Below are 22,046 nucleotides of genomic sequence, written 5' to 3' on the forward strand. Positions count from 1 at the left end.
AAACACATATTTAACCCTCATATTACCATCATGTTAACATACAGGGATGATCGACGAGGTGCCAGGAATAAAATACTGTTATAAACGACCGTCACAGCAAAACGTTAACATGTTGCCCCTCAAGAAACAATATTAATTATGTAACTAATGTCATCTGAAAAAAAAGAAACAGATTATTATTATTTTAGAATTGTGAGATTTTAACTCTTCAGGGCTTTTTGGTGCATCTTAGACACTTTTCATTCTATGTTTTTTGATAATTTTGGCGGTATTCATGCATATCGCATACATTTTGGCAAGATAGTATTTTTGTTTGATCTAGAAATATCCACCTCAAAAGTCTAAAATACACCGTTTACACAAAATTGTTGTGTCTATGCTGTTAAGTGCAAAAAATACACCACTTAAACCCATCAAAATGCAATTTTTGATCCCACAGCGCTCCAGCATGTAAACATGTTAATTAATAGTAATTGTTTTTCTTGCAGTCATCAACAAAATATGCAGTATTTAATACTCGTCTGTGGTAAACTGGTGATCAGACAGCACATCCAAATAAAAATAACAACTGTTTCAGGGGAATTTCTGTGATTATTTTCAGTTTAATGGTGTGACAGCTGTACTCTGGGCTCCTTAGATACCTCAGTCAGTTATTGATAAATATTTTCTTCCTTTTTGTCCTGTAAATGAATCCCCGCCCCCTCAGGCTCACCTGTCAGCCCCTCATCTCAGAGCACAGCCCACCTGAACGGCCACAGCAGTCATGTGACCCTGGGAGTGGGGAGGAGGGGCCGGAAATCCAAAGTGGAGGCTCCGCTGAGTCCTCCAGAGGTCACGACTCCGGGGAGCCCCTCCAGACCGCGAGGCCGCCCGCCGGGCAAGAAGAGAGGCAGGAAGAGCAAGCAGGAGCTGGAGGAGATGAGGAGGAGCGGCACCCGCAGGAGCTCCACCCCCGACGACGACCTTGATCAATCGACGGGGGACGAAGGCGGGACGTCGTCGGCGCAGGAGACGTCCGCGCTGTCGGACTCTGGCGCGGCGGCGACGCAGAAGCGGCGCGGCCGGCCGCGAGTGGCAAGAACTGAAGAAGCCGCTCCTCCTGCTGAGTCACCTGAGCCCTCGCCACTGAGGAGGAGCAGCAGGAAGGCCAACGAGGAGGTCACGCCTCCTCCTCCTCCTCCTCAAGCTGCTCCTCAAAGATCAAATCGGAGGGAGTTGCCAAAGGAGGAGGCAGGGGACGAAGCGGGAGGGTCGATGCGCACACGCAACCAGGGGAGACGCTCCGCCTGGTATATGGAGGAGGACTCGGAGGAGGAGCAGAGGCAGCTGCTGTTTGAGGACTCGTCGATCACATTCGGCACCTCCTCGAAAGGACGCGTGCGCAAGCTGACCGAAAAGGCCAAAGCCAACCTGATAGGCTGGTAACAGATCAGACACGCAGGATGTGAGGAGCGCGGCGCTGACACCGAGGAGGAAATCCGCCTGAGATTTCTTCGAGGGCGTCCGAGCGGAGGAGGTCGCGCAGGGGTGATCTGCGCGTTTACGTCCGGGGAGCTGCTCGTCCAGCTGCTGCTATTCAAAGCTGTGGCGACGGAGAAACACACCTGTCCGCTCCTCCGTCCTCTCGGCCCAGTAAGCACATCACTACGCCGGATAGCGCCACGTCCACCTGTCCCTCCGACATTATTGGTCCATGTTGGATCTCGCAGGAGCTCAATGACTCCGCTGCTGGTCGCGACTCGCTCCGGTCCAGCGATCTCCACCTCCGCCTGCCCTCAAACACAGTCGGTGTCGGAGCGGGAGAAAAAGTAGTCAAACAGTTTTAGTACTTGAAAAAAAAATCACGAGGAGAGCTGTATCCTGCTATTTTTGAGGATTTTTCGAGTGTCTCTGCTGGGAAGGTCAAAGACGCGCACTGAGCTGAAATCGTCAGCTCCGTGACGGACCTGACTACGCCTCCCCCCTTTCCTCCTTCATTGCTCCCGCTCTTTTTTTATACAACCCTCCCTCTCTGCTTCTTTTTCTAAGATTTGTACGTGATGATCGGCTCTCTGTTTCGGAAGTCTTACTCATCGGCTGACCTGAGCGTGTCCGCTAAAATACCAAATGGCGTACCTTTGCTGGTACTGTAGATCTGTAGGTTTTGTTTACCGTTGACGTGTGTGTGGGTGTGCGTCCCTTTTTTTTGCATGTTTGTTAGAAACGAAAAAGCATCTCTTTGTTTTTCTAGAAGCTGTTTTTACTGTGAGGAGGAGAGAAAGGATGCATGGGTGAGAGGGGTCATTTATACGTCGCGATAGGTGTCTCAGCGCGTCCTCAACATTAGCAATACCTTGTGCCTTTATGTCTTCGGTGTGCGTGCGTGCGTGCGTGCATGTGTGTAAAAGGCCTCTGCCCTGCAAAGTACATGTGCCTGTGTGAATAAGTTTGTAATCGGAGGAGTGCGTGCGTGTTTTTATAACGCAACTGTCATTCACTTTCAGCGTGCAAACAGTGGCATACAGTTCGTCGTGAAACCTCTCAAAGAAATGTATTTATGGCAGTCGAAAAAAAAAGACTTTACTGTTGTTGTAAAACCATTATTCATGTCGATATACTATCCTATAACCAACCTATCGTCAGTTTATACCGAAGGTACAGCAGCCAGTGGAGCTTTGGGTGACTAGCTTTGAGATGCACTTACCACAGACCGGTTTATCAATGCAGTCGTAGGGAGTAACCCTGTGTATTTTAAAAATTAACATATAAAAAAGAACTTTTTAAATGTGTTTTTATGGTGACCACACACACACACAGTTCTGTCTCGCATGTTTTAGCACTTTTCTCATGGAGCAAACAGGATCGAGCCAGGTCAAACTGGACAGCAGAGAGAGAGACAAGTCTTATATTCATCTTTCTGATTGTGTGCCTTCGCTACTCTGGCATATTGAATCCTCCTTTCTGCTTTTGGGGCCTTTGTTTTCTTTCTTTTTTATTTTGGACTTCCTGGTTCTGCTCGGTTCAGAGAACTGGACTTCGGACTGGACCTGACTGGCTTGTATGACGAAGGACAAACACGTCGCTCTCTCTCTGAAAAATAGACTGAGTTTATAGGATAACGGCCTCCAGTTTTAGCAGGTTTTTACTCCAGCATACGGTGCGACTGAACGCCAAAATCAGCCGCTCGTGTTGCGGATTTGATCGGGGAGAACTGGACGGTAGCATCTATCAGTCCCTCCAGGATTTTGCAGTTTGTTTTTTGGGATCTCAGCAGCCTGAAAATCCCTGATTTTACAGCAGCTTTTATAAAAACGTGTGTTGTTTTGATGGGTAAAGGCTTTTTTTTTTTTTTGCAAGCGAAAGTTGCAAAAAAAATTGTGATGTCACTGATTTGAAGCTTATTATCAGTATTTGGCATTTCCACTGAAACTTAATCAACGATCAGCTGATGCAGCTGTTCGAGCACTGACGGACCGGCGCCATGACCTCGTCCGCCTCGTCACTGCTCATCATAGATTGCCGCTCAGGCCGCAGCTGCAGTTAACCTTCAACAAACAGCTGTTACTCTCACACCGAATGTTAAGTCGTCGGCTACAGAAAATAATTTGCTGTAATGTTAGAAAATTACCCATTTAAATTTAATACATATTTACTGTAACAATATCATTATATGAAACAAAATTCTAGGAATTTTCTAAAATTTTCATGGATTTTGACTTATTCCATGACTTTTCCAGCCCTGAAAAATATGATTCCAGGAGTATGATTATGTGAAATTCCCTGATTTTTCCAGGTTTTCCATGACCGTGGGAACCCTGCTAACAGTTAGCCCTGTCACTGTTGGAATCTGTTCTGGTTTTAGGACCTAATTGTGAACCGTTCAGATCACTTCGACCCAAAATAAATTGGATCAGAGCTGAAAAGTTGGTTCTCAACTGGACCCCTCCCCAAAAAAAATCCTTGACCTGAAGAGTGAACCCTGACATTATCAGCGGGCGTAAAGATGTAAAAGTAACGTGAGAAATCTTCGGACAAAAAACAAAAACAGGATCATGTAATAGCAGAACAAAAGTTTATAGATAATATTGCAATCTGTGATTTTGCTACCACTGTGTACTTGTGTTGTGCATCAAATCGTTGTAATCTTTGATTACAATGGTTGTGTGCAAAACTGGCGGAAACATGGACTAATTAGCTGGATGGTAGCAACGTTTCACGAATCTTTAGCCGAACCACTTTAAGAACGAGGGCTAATTTTGTGGAAAAGTTGTGTGCGACTCTGTCGGAGTCACAGAGCTCACACTCCTGCAGCAGCAGTCTCATGATAAACCAAGAAAGAGATAGAGGATGAGCGAATCAATACGCTGCACACAGCTCCACAATGAAAAGAGATTTTACCCATTTTTTAATAGTCAAATTTGCCTCAAATTGCTTATTATAGCATAAAATTGTGCAGAATTTACAGGGATTTGCTGAATTGGTGTTAATTGTTGCACTCGCGAAATCCTGAAGGGACTGATCTAAACACACCTGGTTTGTTTCATAGGTCTTTGATGTCACATATTATTGAACATATATCTCATCTGTTCATCATTGTTATTTTTATGTTGTGCATTTGTCAATGCCAAATTCTGTCTTTGGGCACTGAAGGTTTTTAGATCATGGCTTTTGAATGTGTTTATTTTCTGTCTCCACAGTCGAGTGTGTCGAGTTCTTTCACGTGTTTCCTGTCTGCGTCTCCGCAGTACAGGACAATGATTCACTGACGAGATCTGTGGAGTTAGAGCAGTGTTTTATACTCTGTCACACTTATTAGAGGACACAATTAACAACTTTCTTTTCACACAGTCTGGCTTATATTTACGTCACAAAAGATTTGTTTATATTGTGTATATGAAGAGTTTTATTACAGATTAAGACAGCATAAAAAACTGACACCTTCATCCACAACTGACTGGCGGCAAGCAAATTGGGGTTTTTATTTAAGGGTAACTAGTAAAAGTATTTTTCAAGCTGGACGCTACTTTCCCATGTTTTTCTGCCTAAGTGACTAATGAGAACAACAGTTATTGGAAATTGATCAGGTATGGAGAGAGAGAGAGCGCTGCAGCTGCAAAACAGGCTGCAATGTAACCACTCTGGGCAATTTACGCTGACAGTTTATATCCACCAAAAGTGTTGGTTTTTCCCACTGACAGGCTCAGATTATTTTAAGTGTCTGACAGCATTATTGGAAAGGATCCCTGCCGAAATAGACATTTTACTTTTACTGCTAACTTAAAAAGAACAGCGGAAAACATTTTCAAATTCGGGAGAAAGTGATGTCAAAAAGCTCCTTAACCTCTGAACAGAGGACAAGATCAGCCACCATGTAACAGAGAAAATGATTGTTTTTGTCACGTTTGCCATAATTGTTCAGAAGGCGCTGCAGACGTGCATGTGATATGTCACACTGGAGGCAGACGCTGCCGTGTTTCACATCACGCCTCTTTTGCTTCTGCAATCCCGGCATGCTGTCTATAATCACACACTGGAGTGGCACATTGACGCCGCTGTTGTTTCTGCGTGAAAACTGCAAAGCAGCGTAAAGAAGCGACTTTGTAGAGGCCATGTAGTGCAGTCTTTGTGTTTCTACTCTTCAGCAGAAAGGTCTATCTCTGCAGGGATCCTATCCAGACACCTCTAATAATAATCTGAGCCCGTCAGTGGCAAAAACAAGCACTCATGGTGGATGTAAATTTAGTGTAGAGTGTTTACATTGTAGCCTGTTTTGTGGCTTCCAGCTGCACTCATCTCACTTAATACTGGACCAATTTCAAAAATGTTGTTCCTCTTATTTTCTTGAGGACAAAAACAAACGCCTGCACACTTCCTCCATGCCACACAAGTTTAATGAAGACAAAGTTTCGATCCTACTTGGATCTTATTCAGGTCAAATGTTTTTAGTTTCTTAGACACAGAAACATTGGAAAAATAGACTGAAAATTACCAAAATTTACCGTTTAAAGCTAGGAAGCTTATGATCTACGGCCACAAATTTCGTGAGCAAACATAATTTAAGATAAACTCTTAGTGGGCGCATAAAGCGTTTGAAGTGTTTTTCTTTCTCAGATCATATTTATATATGTGCACAGATTATCATGAGTCGAAACAAGATTTTAGACCCGTTTTTTTCAAACCTTTGAGCTCAATTCATAATGTTTACAAAAGCGCAGTACTTGAGAATCCAAAATGTGTGCCACATTTAACGCACATATTTTGAATTTGCAACGATCGCCCTGATTTTCCCATTGAAATACAGTCAACATGGGACTGCAGCCAAGTAAACATCAGACTTATTCTTCTGTTATCGCGTCTCTTCATCAGATCACCCTCACTATCTGCATTTATCACGTCTGTTAGGGTAAAAGCTGATCTTATATTGCTAGTCAGGTTGTTAACCCTGTAAGTTCAACCTCTAATCATTTCAAAAGGGGCCTTAAAAGCGAGTCACTGGTTTATAAGCACGAATGAAGATGATCTTTAGCGAGACGTTTTGATTCGGCGGTTCAGATCAGCCCTCTTACTTCACTGCGCTTTGGAGCTCATGTACACACACATTCACCGCCGGCTAAATGTGCTAACGTGTGGCAGAGTTTTGTTTGTGGCTTCTGACCGAGCGTCACTCTGTTTGGTCAGAGGTTGAAGGTCACAGCGTGTGCGTGCGTGTGTGTGTGCGTGTGTGTGTGTGAAGTGGCTGCATGTGAGCCACCAGGAAGCTTTTTTTTTTTTTTTAAGTTTTAAGGGGACGGGAAGGGGAAAGGGTTAAAAGGGGTTGTCTGTTTCATGTGAACTGATCGAAGAGGATGTCTTTGTTAGTTTGGATACTTTTTATATATAAAGGAATTAATGCAAAAAAGAAGCATAAAGCTAGAATGTATGTGTAGGGGAGTATTGCTGTCCTGTTAGTTCATACCGATATTTTAAGTAAATAAACAGTTGTGTTTCCATATTTACTTTTCCTGCCTGTTGTTGATTGTGTCATTTAAAGGTCCAATGTGTAGGATTTAGGGGGATCTGTTGTCATGAAAATGGAAAATACTGTAATAAGTCTGTTTTGATTCATGTATAATAACCTGAAAATAAGATTTTGACATGTGTTTGTTACCTTAGAATAAGCTGTTTATGTGTATACGGGGAGCAGGTCCTCGTCAACGACAAACCAAACGCTGGCTGGACGTTTGAGTTTTCACTTCAGCCACAGTAGTTTGCAGCCCCAACATTGATTTCTTAACTTGAAAATGCTTCATTCAGTGTTTTTGCAGATTGAAGTCACCTGGTCTGTTTGTTCTGGAGAAGAAGAAACCTCTGTGGATAATTCGGCTCATGGGAATAACCTCCCGAACATCTGGATCCTAAATTATCAGAGAAAAAAGGTGAGCACACATGTCAAACAGCATAGAAGAAACACTGATCTATAAAGTGAAACTGCTCTATTCTGAATTCAAGTCTTTTTCTATTTTTGAAATTATTTTGAGCTTTATTTTTTTGTTATTTTCAATGTATATATGTAGATAATTTAATCATTTTGACTTTTGGGGTGTTATATTTTATTCTGGGTTTTGGAGCTATTCTGTTTTTTATTACTTTGAGTTTGGGGTGTTCTAGTTTTTTATTTTAAGTTTTGCAGTGCTTTATTCTTTTGTTATTATTCTGAAGATTATTCTACATAGGGTTTAATTTTAATACTTCAATTTCACATTTTCCTTATTATAGCCTACTTAAAACTAATATTTAATAATTTATTCTGAGTACTTCTACGTCTCTACAACCTGTAAAAGGACTGAGGCGGATCACTCAATGCTTTTGCAAACACAGCAACTCTTCCACCTCGCGTTACCACAGCGTCACTGCGCGCTGCCTCCTCCCGCCCGGAGCTCACCGTGTTCGGCTCCTCCTGACGTGGCGATCCGCTAAAGGTCCGCCGGTTCTTCCGTGGGCTGCTGTGATTGGGTGGATGATCTTTCGGGCAATATTGACGGAAAATTTAAATACGCAGGTGGTACCGGCGGCATGGGACGGGAGTTTGCTTTATGTAAATAAAACAGAAGTGAAACCGTGTCACTCTGATCCGGTCCCAGGGCGCAAACAGGCGCGATGTTTGGCAGATAGTTGGAGGAAAGTTTGGATTTTAAACTCGAGGTAAGACTCTTGATTCATTACCAGTAACAAGCTTTGACGGATAATTTGTTTCACCTGCATTTCGTCGAAGTTTCTGCAGCGCCATATGTTTGTCATCAAGAGTTTCACTTCCTATGATTTCAGCGTGAACTACAGTGACACGCGCGTCAATAAAATGTAGAAAGTGCACGTGCTCTATGCCAAAACTTAGTTTGATTTATTTTAGCGACTTTTCTTTAGATCGGTTTGCATTTTTTGTTCCACACCTGTCACATCCTCCTGACGCGCATTTCCGTCCCCAGGTGCGCGGTCATGCCTCAGCTCTCGGCCACCGCGGTGCTGCAGCTCGTGCTGCTGCTCTCCGCCGTGCCCGCGCAGTACTTCATCTCCCGCTGGAGCGGCTCCACGCCTGCGCAGCGCTTTCACGCGAGCACGAGGTAAGAGCCGTGCGTGAGGGGGCTTTTTATTTGCCACATCCGTCAGTGTGGAGTGTTTCCATTTTGTAGAAAAACAAAAAAAAAAGCGCGTATGCAGTTATAATTACATAATTTATTTGCCATGATTGATATTTCAATTGTGCAATGGGGCCAATAATATAATTATAATATAACAACAATTATTCATAACACTATCTTAACTGCACGATAATTGATGCAATAATTAAACTGCAGTAATACTCTGTGCCATATGTGTTGCATTTATCATATTGAGGCTTATGTTTCTTATTCTTATTCCTGCTTGTGCAGCATATATATTGTGTCATACTCACAGTGGTGGAATGTAACTAAGTACATTTGCTAATTTTTATTTCACGCTACTTTATACTTTTACTCCACTACATTTCAGAGGGAATATTGTACTTTTTACTTCTCTAGATTTATCTGACAGCTTTAGTTACTTTACAAATTAATTGCATCAAAAATATAAGACAAACGCAATATCATTTTATTTATAATTTTGAGTTTGGGGTGTTAATTAAAAATTAATCTTGATTTTTGGGTGTTTTTCTTTCTATTTTTTTAACTTTCAATTTTTGGATGTTTTTGCAATTAAAAATTTCTTTTTGGAGTTTTGGGTGTGGGTTTTTTTCTCCTTTTTTTCCTAATTTGAAGGGTTTATTTTTTTATTTTTTTATGTGTGACTTTTTTGTAAAATTTATTTTTCTTCATGGGGTTCTGTTACTTTTAATACTTACAGTACACTTTGATGATCATACTTGATTCTGCTTAAGTAGCATTTTCAATGCAGGACTTTTAATAAATAATAAATCGATAACCGTGATGTTTCAGGTTGCTCAGAATTTGGAGAGACTGGAGAGCGTCATACCTCAGCAGCACAGTGTGGAGGGACTGGGCAAACCAGCAGATGTCCAAAGTCATGTGAGTTTGAGATGTTTTGCAATTCAAAAACGACTGAGATCGATTGAGACTTGGACACGCGTTCTGATTTATGATCATTTGCATCCTCTCTTCTCGAATCAAGCACCGCGTCCAGATCAGGACCTTTAAAGTCGTCTCTAATGTCAGAGTTCTTGATGTAACATGGAAGCACACACAGGCTACTCTCTCGTGAGTTCAGACGGACAACATTTTTGTTTTCCAAAGGTCTTTGCTCGGCTTGGAGGAGAAAGTGCCTCTCGACTCGCCTGCCATCGAGGAAATGATTTATGACAACGACCAGGATTTCTTTGGAGGTTGGTTTCTTCATACATATAATGTGCTTATTACGGAATACCCAGAGGCTCCACGATACGATATTATCACGATACTTCAGTCATGAAACAATGTTGTTGTGATTGTAAATGTCTTGTGATATCCTGACTATGGTAATAATATATACTGTGATTTGTTACCCTTATTGAGAAGTCAGACAGTGAATGGGTTCAATCTGAAAACAATGAATGTCTCAAGGGTTAAAAAAACAAAAAAAAATGCCTCACGGGATTCTTCTGCTGTTCTTCATTCCTGCAGCCTCGAAGACGGTGCGCAGCCCTCGCCCTCCGTATGTGTTTCTGCGGGTCGGAGAGGTGGTGATGGAGAGGAAGGGCCACATGGTGGGCGTGGTGGTGAGCTGGGACCCCGAGATGCGAGCGCCTCCTCAGTGGGTCGACAAAGTGTACTCCAGTGCTGAGGTCAGCGGCTCTTAAAAAATACTCAACATTCAAATGTTTTTATGCGTCCACGTTGACGATAGCTGCAGCTGGAGTTTATGGCCTTCATTTAAACGGACATCAGAGAAAATACCCGGCGTATGATCATTTCCACGCAAAGCTCAGCAGTTATCAATGTGATACGATACCTCTACGAACAAATCTCATGTCACGTTGAAACTTGTACACAAGTTCGATTCAACATGGACTTGCACTGCAGCGGAGAACTGTTATTAGACCATATTCTGACTGTCACTGAGTATGGCTAATTTGCAGTTATGTTTTAATCACTTAAAAATGTACAATTGCCAGCTGGATGTGCAGCCACATTTATCGACGCCCTGTCATCCCTGTGCTGCGACTGGTGGTTCTCTGATCCGATCTGAGCTGGTTTTCACCTGAGATTCACAAACGAGGGCCATGATGTTTTCAGGATGTCTGTGTGTCCGACTGTTGTGCTTGTGATATCTCATGGAGGCTTTGGGGGAATTTCCTCAAATTTGGCACAAACGTCCCCTTGGACTCAACAATGAATTGCCAAGACTTTGGTGGTCATAGGTCAAAGGTCAGGGTCACTGTGACCTTATCTGTTTAAGTCTTGTGAACATGGTATCTTAAGAACAGCTTAAGGGAATTTCTTCAAATTTGGCACAAACATCCTCTTGGACTCAATGATGGACTGATAAGATTTTGGTGGTCATAGGTCAAAGGCCAAGGTCACTGTGACCTCATCTGCTTAAGTCTTGTGAATGCGGTATCTCAAGAACAGCTTGAGGGAATTTCTTCAAATTTGGCACAGACATCCCCTTGGACTCAATGATGAACTGATGAAGTTCATCAAGGTCCAAGGTCACAACACAACGTTTAGCACAAATGTCCACTTTTACTCACAGATGAAATGATTAGACTTTGGTGGTCAAAGGTCAATATCGCCATGACATTGTCCGTCACATTCTCATCAGCGTGTTATCTTGAGAAGAACTTGAGGGAATTACCTCAAATTTTTACACAAACATCCACTTGGACTCAAGAATACACTGATTATAATTTGGTGTTCGAAGGTGAAGGCTAAAGGTCACTTTGACCTCATCTGTCGCATTCTGTCGCGATATCTTAAGGACACCTTGAGGGAATTTATTATTCTTTTTCCTTCCAATTACAACTGTTTTTTTACTTCTTTTCCTTTGTGTTTGACATTTTATCATTTGAAAAGCTGTAAAAAAAAATTTTAAAAAGTCAGTGAGTTCTGTGGCTGTGCGTTTGTGCCTGCAGGGCCTCAAAGCAGAGAAGACCCCTCATTATAAAGTGTTGTTCAGCGGGCCGGGGCCCTCCTCCATCATGGTTGGATACTTGCCTCAGACACAACTGGAGCGCATCACTGGGATGAGGGTACGTACTGAGAATCACAGCACGTAAGCTCCCACAGTCACACACGTTTAATTGATCTCTGTCGGATGATTCTAGCCGGACATTCCCACCTTGGAGAAATACTTCACACATTTTGACGGCGAGCGGTTCATCATGCAGCCCTGGCTCAAAGAGCTGTACCCCGAGGACGGGAAGGAGGAGGACTGACTGCTCGGCTGCGTGTGTTCATAGAGGTGACACCAGATATGAGAGAGCGTGGACATGGCTTCGGTGTGTTTCTCACCTTTTAAAGGTTTCTTGAATCTGTCAGTGTTGAAATGAGTGAAAGTCTCATAATTGAGCAGATCGAGGATCATTTCTCGATGTGACGGTGTCTTTTGTGGATCTGAAGTAACTCTGAGACTCACTCATGAACTGTTCTTTATTTCTTTGAGATGTAAAAATATAAAAATGTTAATTTCATGTGCCAAAAAAAATGAGCAAATCCAACGCAAACAATTAACTTAAAGGGACATTTCACCCAAACATAAAAAATACGTATTTTTCCTCTTTCCCGTGGTGCTCTTCATCAGTCTGAATAGTTTCGGTGTGAGCTGCTGCAGGTTTCGGCTGTAGAGATGTCGTCCTTCTCTCCAATATACTGGAACTAGATGGCTCTCGGCTTGTAGTGCTCAAAAAAATACATTTTAAAGACTCAACAGCAGTGTCTCTTCCCAAAAAATCATGACCCGGTTACTGAAGATAATCCACAGACGTCAGTGAGAGCAGTTTCATGTAGGAACTATTTTCTCTCTATCAAAATTCACCTGCCAAGTGTTCAAACATGCAGATTCACAGCAAGGTAAAACGCTGAAAATGTTCTTTATGTAACGTAGGCAACATTTGTCTTTTTATTTAATTTTTTTTTTTTTTTTAGGTGGCTTAAAACTAATCAATGAAGGCGGAGTTTGATTATCTGTAGGTGACGCAGCAGTTTTCTGTCCCGAAGTTATTAATAATATACGTAAGTTTATTGCAATCAGCTGAAAGAGGGCATATCTCCACCTGCCGTGACAGAGTCGGACATACGTCCATCTAGAAACGGATTCTTCCCTGGTGGTTCAATTTAATGGCGTAATCAAGTTTTATTCGTAGCTTGACTAAACTGCATGTAAACGTACTGAATGTTGACATTATGGCCATCAAGACAAATAAATGCATGGAAAAACCTGCAGGGGCCGCTAAGTGTAGCAATTTAATTTTTATTCAAACTTAAAAAAAAGTCTAAATTGATAAATAGCATGGTTTTTTTTTTCATTTTGGGGTGAACTGTCCCTTTAACGTGTGCCTGATTTTACTGATTTGAAGTTAAATTATGCCCGCAAATGCTTAAAATGACAAAACTGCTTTAAAATCTGAAGTTCTTTTTCTGTTTACAAAACTGTGTTGGCTGAGGAAGAAAAAAAAAAAGCACTTTTATTCAGCCATCACAGCCGAGCAATAAAATACTTCAAACTGTGACCGTCAGCTCTTTGTTTCCACGAGTCGATGATAAATGTCTTCAGAGTTTTTTCCTGCCTCTGTCTCTGAGGCTGAAGGAGACAGACACGCGTGAGGACGCGGTGACTGTGGCTGAGCGCGGGAGGTGATGACGGGCTGCGTCCTGGCCCGCGTCCTCCTCGTCCTCAGTCCTCCACTCCCTCGTCTCCTCCTCTCGGACCAGGAGCGGAGGTCCCAGGGTTTGTCCCAGGAGCTGACTGACCGCGCAGGCTTTCTGCTGAGCGTTTTCAACGGCTGACACACACGCACGCCGCCTAAAACACACACACACACACACACACACACACAGAGGTTACAGCTGCTGAACGTCAACAGTGCTGCTGATGTGGGATTTTTGAGACCGATACCGATTTCATTGCAGAAAAATTCACAGATTACCGATATAGTGAATTTTTGAGCTGGATTAAAAAAATACATAAATTCTATGTGGATTGTTGATTTTGCACCGATATGACGATGCAAAAGTACTCAGAAGGCTGCTTTCTTAAACAACTTTTATTTAACGATGTACTTGTTTAACATTACACACAAACAAAAATAAAAAAATAAAAATAAACACCAGTACTGTATGTGTTCAGCATCAGTCTTCGCTGAACTTTCAAAGAAAGAATATAAAAATAAAACACACATCACCCTGTATTTAAATAAAGAATAAATACAATAAAATAAATAGCGAAATAAACATCAGTACTGTTCAGTATCAGTCAGTTGCTAACTAACTGTGACTAAACCACTCAAGCATCCTTTTCTTTATTATATGGTCCATAAAAAATAAAAAATAAAAGTTCTTATTGGCCCATATCAGAAAAAAACATACGCTGGTGCCAATATGCTCCGATATGTCTGTGAGAGGATCATATCGGCCGATAATATCGGTTGACCGATAAATCGGTCGGGCTCTAGCTGCTGAGCTGTGTGTGTTTTTAATACCTCATGTGATTCAGGCTTTCAGCGCTGTGGAAGAACTGCGGCGTCCCCACACTGACTGTCCTGTCCAGCTTCTCCAGCAGGACGCTGCACACTCGCTCCATCTTCTCAAAGTCTGAGAACGTGACCACGACCTGCGGGACCGTTTGTCACGCTGTCAGTGGATCAGTGAAAGTTAACGGCATCATGACACATTAATAACCATCAGTGTTTGTCTGAACACTCCACCTCTGCTTCCATGTGATACTGGTTTGCCTCTCGGTGCAGGAACTTCCTCACTGAGGCGTCTTTATCAGCGACACCATGTTGTCTGAGCAGAAAACGTGGATGAAAAATGATTTTATTACATGTTATATTAACCCTGAGGGTCCGCGCCAATATTACATACAACCATGTCGCTGTGTGCACAATATGCAATTTTAAAAAAACAAAACATTGATTCATTTTCATAATGTTAACCCTTTAAATGTCAGGTTTTTGTCAGGATGCCACTATGTTTTGGAATGAAAAAAACTCAAAAAAATATTATCAGTATACTACATGCAAAGTACATTACTATTTTTAATAATCACAACAAGATCTGTAAAAATAAAGTTTTTTGTTTGATTGCTTGGACTTAAATTTTGGCATAGGAGATGAGCATACAACTTTACATTGCTGTACTTTGTATTTATTTGGATTTTATATCACCAAAATTACACCATTTATCATGGCGAGACTATAAAAACAGAAATAACTGACAGTCCTTGAACACATGTGGGATGAACGTTTCAGAACAATGACCAAATTTGGCCTTAAAATTGGGATATTTCATTAAAATCCCCTTTAATGTCTAATTTTAAATTTAGCCAAAAATAAACTTTTTGTCTTAACTAACCAGCTTACGTGACAAGAGTGAAAAATCTAGGCTTTTTTTTTTTCAACTCCAGGATTTTATCTTTAACTTTTGACATTTAATATTTTTTTAACACAGCTTTAAACTTTCTTTTTCTTTGTTATTTATTTACTAACTAATTTATGGTGGTGGGAGTGTCATGCATTTTCTTCAGGTCATACAGGGAGGCTCAAGGACAAATATTAGTAGCTTCAGAGATGATAAAGAAACAACAAAGCTACACCCCAGCCTCCCCCCTCTTCTGATAAATAAAGAACAGTCCCTAGCGCTACTACAACGAGCCTATTAGCTATATCTTTGTAGCAACTTTAACAACTTTTGGCTGTTTACTTGTCACTCCCTTTATATCATCATACACTTTATTATTACCACTTAAGTTGCTGTTAACGTTGAAAATAGTGTTACCATAGTGAATGTTACCGTGAGTTACATATTTAACGTAACCTGCAGCGTTAGCTGGTTAGCTAACGGAAGATTTACAGCTTCACCGGAAACTACGAGTATATTTATTTAAAGTTAACGGTGTTAAACTTTAATTTTTACCTGACAGTTTGTAAAATGTATTCAAGTCTGCGCGAGACGCTGCCGGTCACCTCGTTCACGGACTCTTTGCTGCTGCTCACACTGACCCGCACCGACACTCGGTCCGCCGGACAACACACCTCCGCCGTTCCCGTCACCTGGACCTCCCGGAGCCGGTTACCGGGACTCTGACGGTTAACGGCTCGTACCTCCAGTCCCGGCTCTTTCTCATCACCGGCGAAATCCGGTAAAACAGCAGCGAAGACTCTGCTCTGACTCTCCATGACGGAAGAGAAGAAAGAAAACAACTCCCGCTACTATGGTAATAGCCGAAATGCATGACGGGAGTTGTAGTCAATGTTAATGTTGAAAAAAAACCTACATGTTATTTCCGTTGGTGCACTGTCACAATCATTGATATATCCCAGGCTGTGGAGATAAAAAAAAATGAATAAAATGAAATATTCCACTTAGCATTATTTATATTGGAAATAAATCATTTTTATGTTTTGTTTTGTCTTTTGTTTTATCTAAAAAGATAGTGGCATCATGACAAAAACCTGGCATTTAAAGGGTTAAAATTCGGAAAATGAATAAATATTTGTTATTCATGATTAGGACTGATGATGGTTAAAAATATAAGTAAATAAAAGTTTTTTAAAAAATGAACGATGTATAATGTTTTTAAGCTTAATTTTTAAAAGTGAATTTTGTGCACAGAGCGTTGCCAGTGTGGCTATGTAAAAACAAACTAACTAACAAAACAATGACTTTGCATGCAGCATATTGAAAATAATTCATTTCCCTGTTTTAGTGGCATCATGACACAAACCTAGCATTTAAAGGGTTACAATTCGGAAATTTAATGCATTTTTGATATTTATGATTAGGATTGATGTTGGTTAAAAAAATTAGGTCAATGAAAGTTAAAAAAAATTAATGTATAATATTTTTCAAAGCTTAATTTTGAAAAGCACATTTTGAGTGCAGAGCGAAACCATTTGAATGTAAAAACAAACTAACAATAAATGACTACATGCAGTATATTGAAAATAATTCGTTTTTCATGTCAAAACATAGTGGCATTGCGACAAAACCCTGGCATTTAAAGGGTTAAAATTCTGAAAATGAATGAATATTTGATATTTCTGATAAGGACTGATGTTGGTTTTCAAAAAATAAAGATAATTAAAGTAAAAAATACGAGTGTGTGTAATAATAAAGCAGGCCCTAAAGGTTAAACATGGCTCTGATATCAAATCATTTGTGTTCTCCCTTTTGATTTCTTTGACGTGTTATTGTAAACAAACAAACAAACAAACAAACAAACATGAACATGTAGGTTTTTAAAATCTAGTAACTGTGGTAGAGGGAGGGTCGTGTATTTTCCACGAGTTAAACAGGGAGGCTCAAAGAAAAATATTTGTTACTTTGGGGAGAAAAAAACACAAAACAAAACATAAACAAAAACACAAAACAAAGTTACACCGCAGCCACGCTCTTCTTCTGGTAAATAAAGAACAGTCCCTAACTGCATATTGAACTTTTTTTCTACAAACCAGACTGTGTAATGTGATTACTATTTTGTTTTACTGCACGTTAATGACGTAAAGCCTGCGGTTGTGATCACGTGATGCGGGTCGCGCTGTTGACTCACCTGTGATTTGCTCTCCCAATTAAGTAAACACTGCGCATGTGCTACCCCACACACTTTCGGAAGAAGCCCCCAAAAATGTTTAGGACTAATTTCAGCTCTCGCCACATCGTTTTCGTTGAACCAGCTCCCGTGTGAATTATTTCTGCCGACTTCTGACTTAGTCTGAGGTGGTTTAATGTCGCCAGTGTTGATAAATAACACGAAAAATGTGAAACAAAGTGACCCAAATTAGCATCTAAACACACTTCCGCCATTGATCTCCGACCCCAAACATGACAGTTCAGGTAAATCATGTCTTTATTTTTCCTGAAATATCAGCTAATTGAAATTATATATTAGCGTCATGTATTTATTTTGGTCTCTGGTACCTAACTTTAGTTTTTAAGCGTCTTTAAAAGCCGCCAGCTGAAAGTATCCGGTCGGAGTGTTTATTTAAAATGCTATGCTAAATGCTAAATGCTAAATGCTAAAAGTCAAACTGGTGTCACTGCTAACATTTTGAAATGTCGGCAGCAAAAGCAAAGGGTTAACTGTAAAGGAAAGCTACATTAGCGGCTCTAAGGCCATTTTTATGTCCACTCAGTGGTATCAATCCTGTCTGTTGTGAACATGGTCTGTAACTGTCCATGTTTAACCCTTTAGGGACTGTTTGGAGTATTTTACACGCTTCGTATTATTCTGTTTTTGACGGTTTTGACTGTTCATGTCTACATTTTGGCAAGACTGTGTATTTTTCTTTAATCTGTGAATTTACAGCTCAGCTCCTACAGTAAGTCTAAAATACACTGGGGAAACTAAATTGTTACATTCGTAATATTAAGTGCAAATAATGCGCCATTGAAACCCATTCAAACTGCAAAGTATAAAAACACGCATTGTGTTATTTCTGGATGTCGTTGTGGGCTTTTGCTGTGGAATTTGTAATTTTAACTATTTTTTCACTTTTTACCAACTGTATTTGACATATGGAGGAAATACATGCTATTTACACTTGGATTGTCAGTCAGTGGTGCTGGAAATCATTGATTTATCCCAGGTTGTGATTTTAAAAAAATAAAAATCAGCCAATAAAAAAACCTTACTTTTCATGTAGTAGGCTATATTAAAATTATAATTAAATTGTTTCATTTTTGTGTTTTTTTTTTCATCTGAAACATTGTGGCATCTGGTAACCAACTTTTGTTTTTAACCTTCTTTTCCAGCTGCTGCCAAAAAGTATCTGGTCGGAGGCTTTTGGAGAAAAGACTGACAAGACTCAGCAGCAGGTAGGAAACTATTCATGCTCTAAACACAAACTAATACTTGTGAAATTAGTGTCAAGATAAATATTTTGAAATGTAGGCTACTAGCAGCAAAACCAAAGGGTTAACTGTTTATAAAAGCTAAATTACCGGCTCTCAGGTAATTTTTGTTGTCTACTTAGTGGTGTGAATCATATCTCATCTATCATGAAAATGGTCTGTAACTGTCCATGTGGCTTATACAGTTTAGTGTTGTATGTTTTTTGTGTTTTTTTACACTTAGGGACTGTTTGGAGCATTTTATGCACTTTTCAGTCTTCATCTTTTGACATTTTTGTCTGTGTTCATGCGTATGTTGTACATTTTGGCAAGACTGTATATTTTTGTTTAATTTTTGAATTTCCAGCTCAGCTCCTACAATAAGTCTAAAATACACCGTTGAATCAAAATTGTTACATTCACACTGTTAAGTGCCAAAAATGGACCATTGAAACCCATTCAAACTGCCATTTTTGGTCCCACGGCCATCCAAGCATAAAAACATGCATTGTGTTATTTCTGTGTGTCATTCTGGGCTTTTGCTGTGGAATTTGTAATTCTTACTGTCGTAGAAAGTGATTATTTTCTAATAATGCAAATGCAGTCGTGAGTAACTGTACGGTGTGATGTGATTCAGTAATGTCATCAGGACTTTACAGTCTTTCACTGTCTCCAGTAAGTCTGTGTTTTAAGAAACTGCCGGAGCGAGACCTTGTAGATGTTTTGTCTGCATTGTTTGGCACAGCTGTGAGACGTGTGAAATGTACTGCTGAAAGTTGAAGGACTCTTCTGTTCCTTTAAGTTTTGGCACACGTGTTGTGCCGACAGCTTCACTGATCAGATTTGTGTAATAAACATGTATTCAAGTAACTGATGCTCACGGAGTTCTTTTCGTTATGCAACTATACTTCTTTTCTCGTTAAGTTTTATTATATTATTTATCGAGTTTACTTAGTTGTGCATCGGTTCATCAAGAGTACAAGATTTTCTTCAACACTCACTATTTTCCACCTGATGAAATTTTTTTTTTTTTTTTTAACACATTTGGCATATGGAGAAAATACATTTAATTTCCACCAGGTGCACTGTCATTGACATATTCCGGGCTAAAAAACAAAGACTTTGCATGTAGTAGGCTATATTGAAAATATTAATTATTTTTGTGTTTATTTTGTGTGTTTCGTGCATTTTTGTTTTCATTCATCTAAAAACATTGTGTCATCTGGTATCCAACTTTTGTTTTTAACCTTTTTTTCCAGCTGCTGGCAAAAAGTATTTGGTTGGAGGCTTTTGGAGAAAAGACTGACAAGAGCACTCAGCAGCAGGTAGGAAACTATTCATGCTCTAAACACAAACTAGTAACACCAGTAAAATTATTGTCAAGGCAAATATTTTGAAATGGAGGCTACTAGCAGCAAAACCAAAGGGTTAACTGAAAATGAAAGCTAAATTAGTGGTTCTAAGGTAATTTGTTTGTCCACTTAGTGGTGTGAGTCATATCTGTTGGGAAAATGGTCTGTAACTGTACGTGTGGTTTATACAGTTTTGTATGTTTATTTAACCCTTAGAGACTGTTTGGAGCATTTTATATGCTTTTTTCTTTGATAATTTTGGCTGTTTTCATGAATCAATCAATGATGCTGCCAATTACTGACACATCCCGGGCTGTTGTAATTTTAAAAAACAAACAAAAAAGCCCAACTTTGCATGTAGTAGGATATATTGAAAATATTATTAATGATTATTAGCTTAACTTACATGGCAATTTAGGCTAATAGATTCTGTTTAAAAGACAAAACTGGATGATGTAATTGTTTGATGTACAGTATGTGACACTTTATATGTATTTGCATTTCAACATTATAATAGGAATGAGAATACTTTTATTTACAGTTTAAACATAAAGTTTTCCAGATTAAAATATTTATAGAGTTATAAATTAAAAAATATCAAAACCCCATGTAAGAATACAATGTTGAGAAGACATAGTATATTAATTAGGTGAAAATTATGTAAATTAAAAAAAAAAATCACATTTCAATTAATAAGTTGCAACTAAAATGGATGTCATATACGGCAGTAAGAATTTCAAAATAACAAATATAAATAAATGTTTCTTGAGTTCATACATGTGGGCCTTTAGTGGATATTTAAAGAATATATATGCTGCAAAACAGTTTATAGAAAGTAGTTTCTTTTTTGAAAAAAAACAACCTTAAATCATATTGCTATTATTATTGACAAATACGGCAAAATTGTTGTTTTTTTTTTTGCACTTTATTTTCAGCGTAAAAGCATGTTCCCTTACGTCTGGATTGGAATTAGATTTTTTGGACACATGAATCTCTGTAGCACCACAATGTTTCATTGAAATGGTTTGTTGTGACACATTTTACCTTTAACAAATATTTACTGCTCACGTGATTTAAATATTGCACTTGGCCGTACTGCGATTTTGACATTTTTGCAGCCTTACTCTGCACAAATTTTTAATGAGTATTGGCAGCAAATAAACAATTGAAAGTAAATTAGGTTCTTAATACTTTCCTGTGCTTCTAGTCCTCGAAGATCTTCATAGTGTAGCAGCATCCCATAATGCATTATCTTAATTTTCTTATGGAGAGAGTTGGTGGTCCAGGTTTGGCAGTTCAGTCCTCAGCTCCTCGTGTTCACATGTTGATGTGACCAAACTCTAAACTGCTCCTCATGGTCTGAGCAGAGCTTTGCTTTGGTGTTTGTGAACATGTAAACAAGATGTGAATTGTAAACAGCTGCATACATGCAGATATTTACGCTTTCATGTGAAGATTTCACTTCTAGCTGTATCGTCAGCTAACATGTTATGGTTTGTTGTGTAGCAGTACTTTTTAAAAACAGGGTTTTTGTCACTGTTGACAGTCAGAGTGGAGTGAAACAGTACGCAGGGTATTGCAGAGGTCACTTGGGTTTGTCAGTGTCTCTGTTTGGTCAGTAGATGGCGACAAAGTACAACATAATAGTGCAGTAAATATACTGTATGGCAGCACAGGAAGAGACAGGATCAATAATCAAGTCAGTTTTAATGATAAAGCCCAATATAACAATTCACAGTTTGTCTTGGATGGCTAATAGTGTGATAAGGAAAAAATCCCCCCAAAAACCCTTAACGGGGGGAAGAAATAAATAAAAAATCAGGACAGGCCTTTTCATGCAGTACAGTCCTCAATCTTAAAGTGGATATATTTTTTTAATCCTGTTTGTTTTATTATTTAATCATTATACTATTATTGAGAATACTTCAAACTCAAATATTTAAGGTCTTCTGGTTGTTGGAAGAAAAGATGAATAGTAGTAATTTTATTTAGCTTCTATTGAATCCTATTCTGATTATTAGTTATTTATCTATGCATTTGTTATATTTGATTAATATAATGTTCTAGTTTAAAAGTTTTAAATTAGTGTCTCTTGATTAGTGACCAGATTTTTTTAAGGTCTAAGAAATTAGATGATAGTGATGTTAAAGGAAATAATAATAATCATAATACAAAAGAAAGACATTGGGTCAAAAATAGTTAAATTTAGATTTATTTT

General features: G+C 39.5%; 3 protein-coding genes and 1 long non-coding RNA gene across 4 annotated transcripts in view; 2 read left to right on the forward strand and 2 right to left on the reverse strand.

The window, feature by feature from the left end:
• Positions 1 to 6,970, forward strand: part of LOC121955539 (pleckstrin homology domain interacting protein) — a 60,907-nt gene extending 53,937 nt beyond the window's left edge. The window contains 1 exon segment of the mRNA XM_042503546.1: positions 707 to 6,970. Coding sequence (XP_042359480.1) covers positions 707 to 1,425 — 719 coding nt within the window. The 3' untranslated portion in view covers positions 1,426 to 6,970.
• LOC121955540 lies at positions 5,918 to 7,965 on the reverse strand. Its single transcript, XR_006106635.1, has 2 exons — positions 7,901 to 7,965; positions 5,918 to 7,373 (listed from the first exon to the last, which is right to left on the reverse strand). It is a non-coding gene; the product is annotated as an uncharacterized LOC121955540 (long non-coding RNA).
• On the forward strand, positions 7,859 to 13,156 carry si:dkey-261l7.2. Its single transcript, XM_042503544.1, has 7 exons — positions 7,859 to 8,160; positions 8,442 to 8,576; positions 9,429 to 9,518; positions 9,744 to 9,832; positions 10,110 to 10,270; positions 11,561 to 11,677; positions 11,753 to 13,156. The coding sequence occupies exons 1-7, from the start codon at positions 7,976 to 7,978 to the stop codon at positions 11,861 to 11,863; spliced, it is 888 nt and encodes a 295-aa protein (XP_042359478.1). The 5' UTR covers positions 7,859 to 7,975; the 3' UTR covers positions 11,864 to 13,156.
• On the reverse strand, positions 12,403 to 15,834 carry irak1bp1 (interleukin-1 receptor-associated kinase 1 binding protein 1). The gene is made up of 4 exons (XM_042503545.1): positions 15,561 to 15,834; positions 14,351 to 14,432; positions 14,126 to 14,256; positions 12,403 to 13,449 (listed from the first exon to the last, which is right to left on the reverse strand). The coding sequence occupies exons 1-4, from the start codon at positions 15,821 to 15,823 to the stop codon at positions 13,197 to 13,199; spliced, it is 729 nt and encodes a 242-aa protein (XP_042359479.1). The 5' UTR covers positions 15,824 to 15,834; the 3' UTR covers positions 12,403 to 13,196.
• Between the last annotated feature and the right edge of the window lie 6,212 nt (positions 15,835 to 22,046).

This window comes from Plectropomus leopardus, chromosome 16 (assembly GCF_008729295.1).
Source record: "Plectropomus leopardus isolate mb chromosome 16, YSFRI_Pleo_2.0, whole genome shotgun sequence".
NCBI classification, from domain to species: Eukaryota; Metazoa; Chordata; class Actinopteri; order Perciformes; family Serranidae; genus Plectropomus; species Plectropomus leopardus.

Excerpts from the sequence above, each read along its gene's own strand:
- si:dkey-261l7.2 (XM_042503544.1), top strand. The coding sequence starts at position 7,976 with ATGATCTTTCGGGCAATATTGACGGAAAATTTAAATACGCAGGTGGTA. Across the intron at positions 10,271-11,560 it reads AAGTGTACTCCAGTGCTGAG|GGCCTCAAAGCAGAGAAGAC; the intron begins GTCAGCGGCTCT and ends TTGTGCCTGCAG. Across the intron at positions 11,678-11,752 it reads AGCGCATCACTGGGATGAGG|CCGGACATTCCCACCTTGGA; the intron begins GTACGTACTGAG and ends GGATGATTCTAG.
- irak1bp1 (XM_042503545.1), bottom strand. The coding sequence starts at position 15,823 with ATGGAGAGTCAGAGCAGAGTCTTCGCTGCTGTTTTACCGGATTTCGCC. Across the intron at positions 14,433-15,560 it reads TACATTTTACAAACTGTCAG|ACAACATGGTGTCGCTGATA; the intron begins GTAAAAATTAAA and ends TTTTCTGCTCAG. Across the intron at positions 14,257-14,350 it reads AGTATCACATGGAAGCAGAG|GTCGTGGTCACGTTCTCAGA; the intron begins GTGGAGTGTTCA and ends ACGGTCCCGCAG.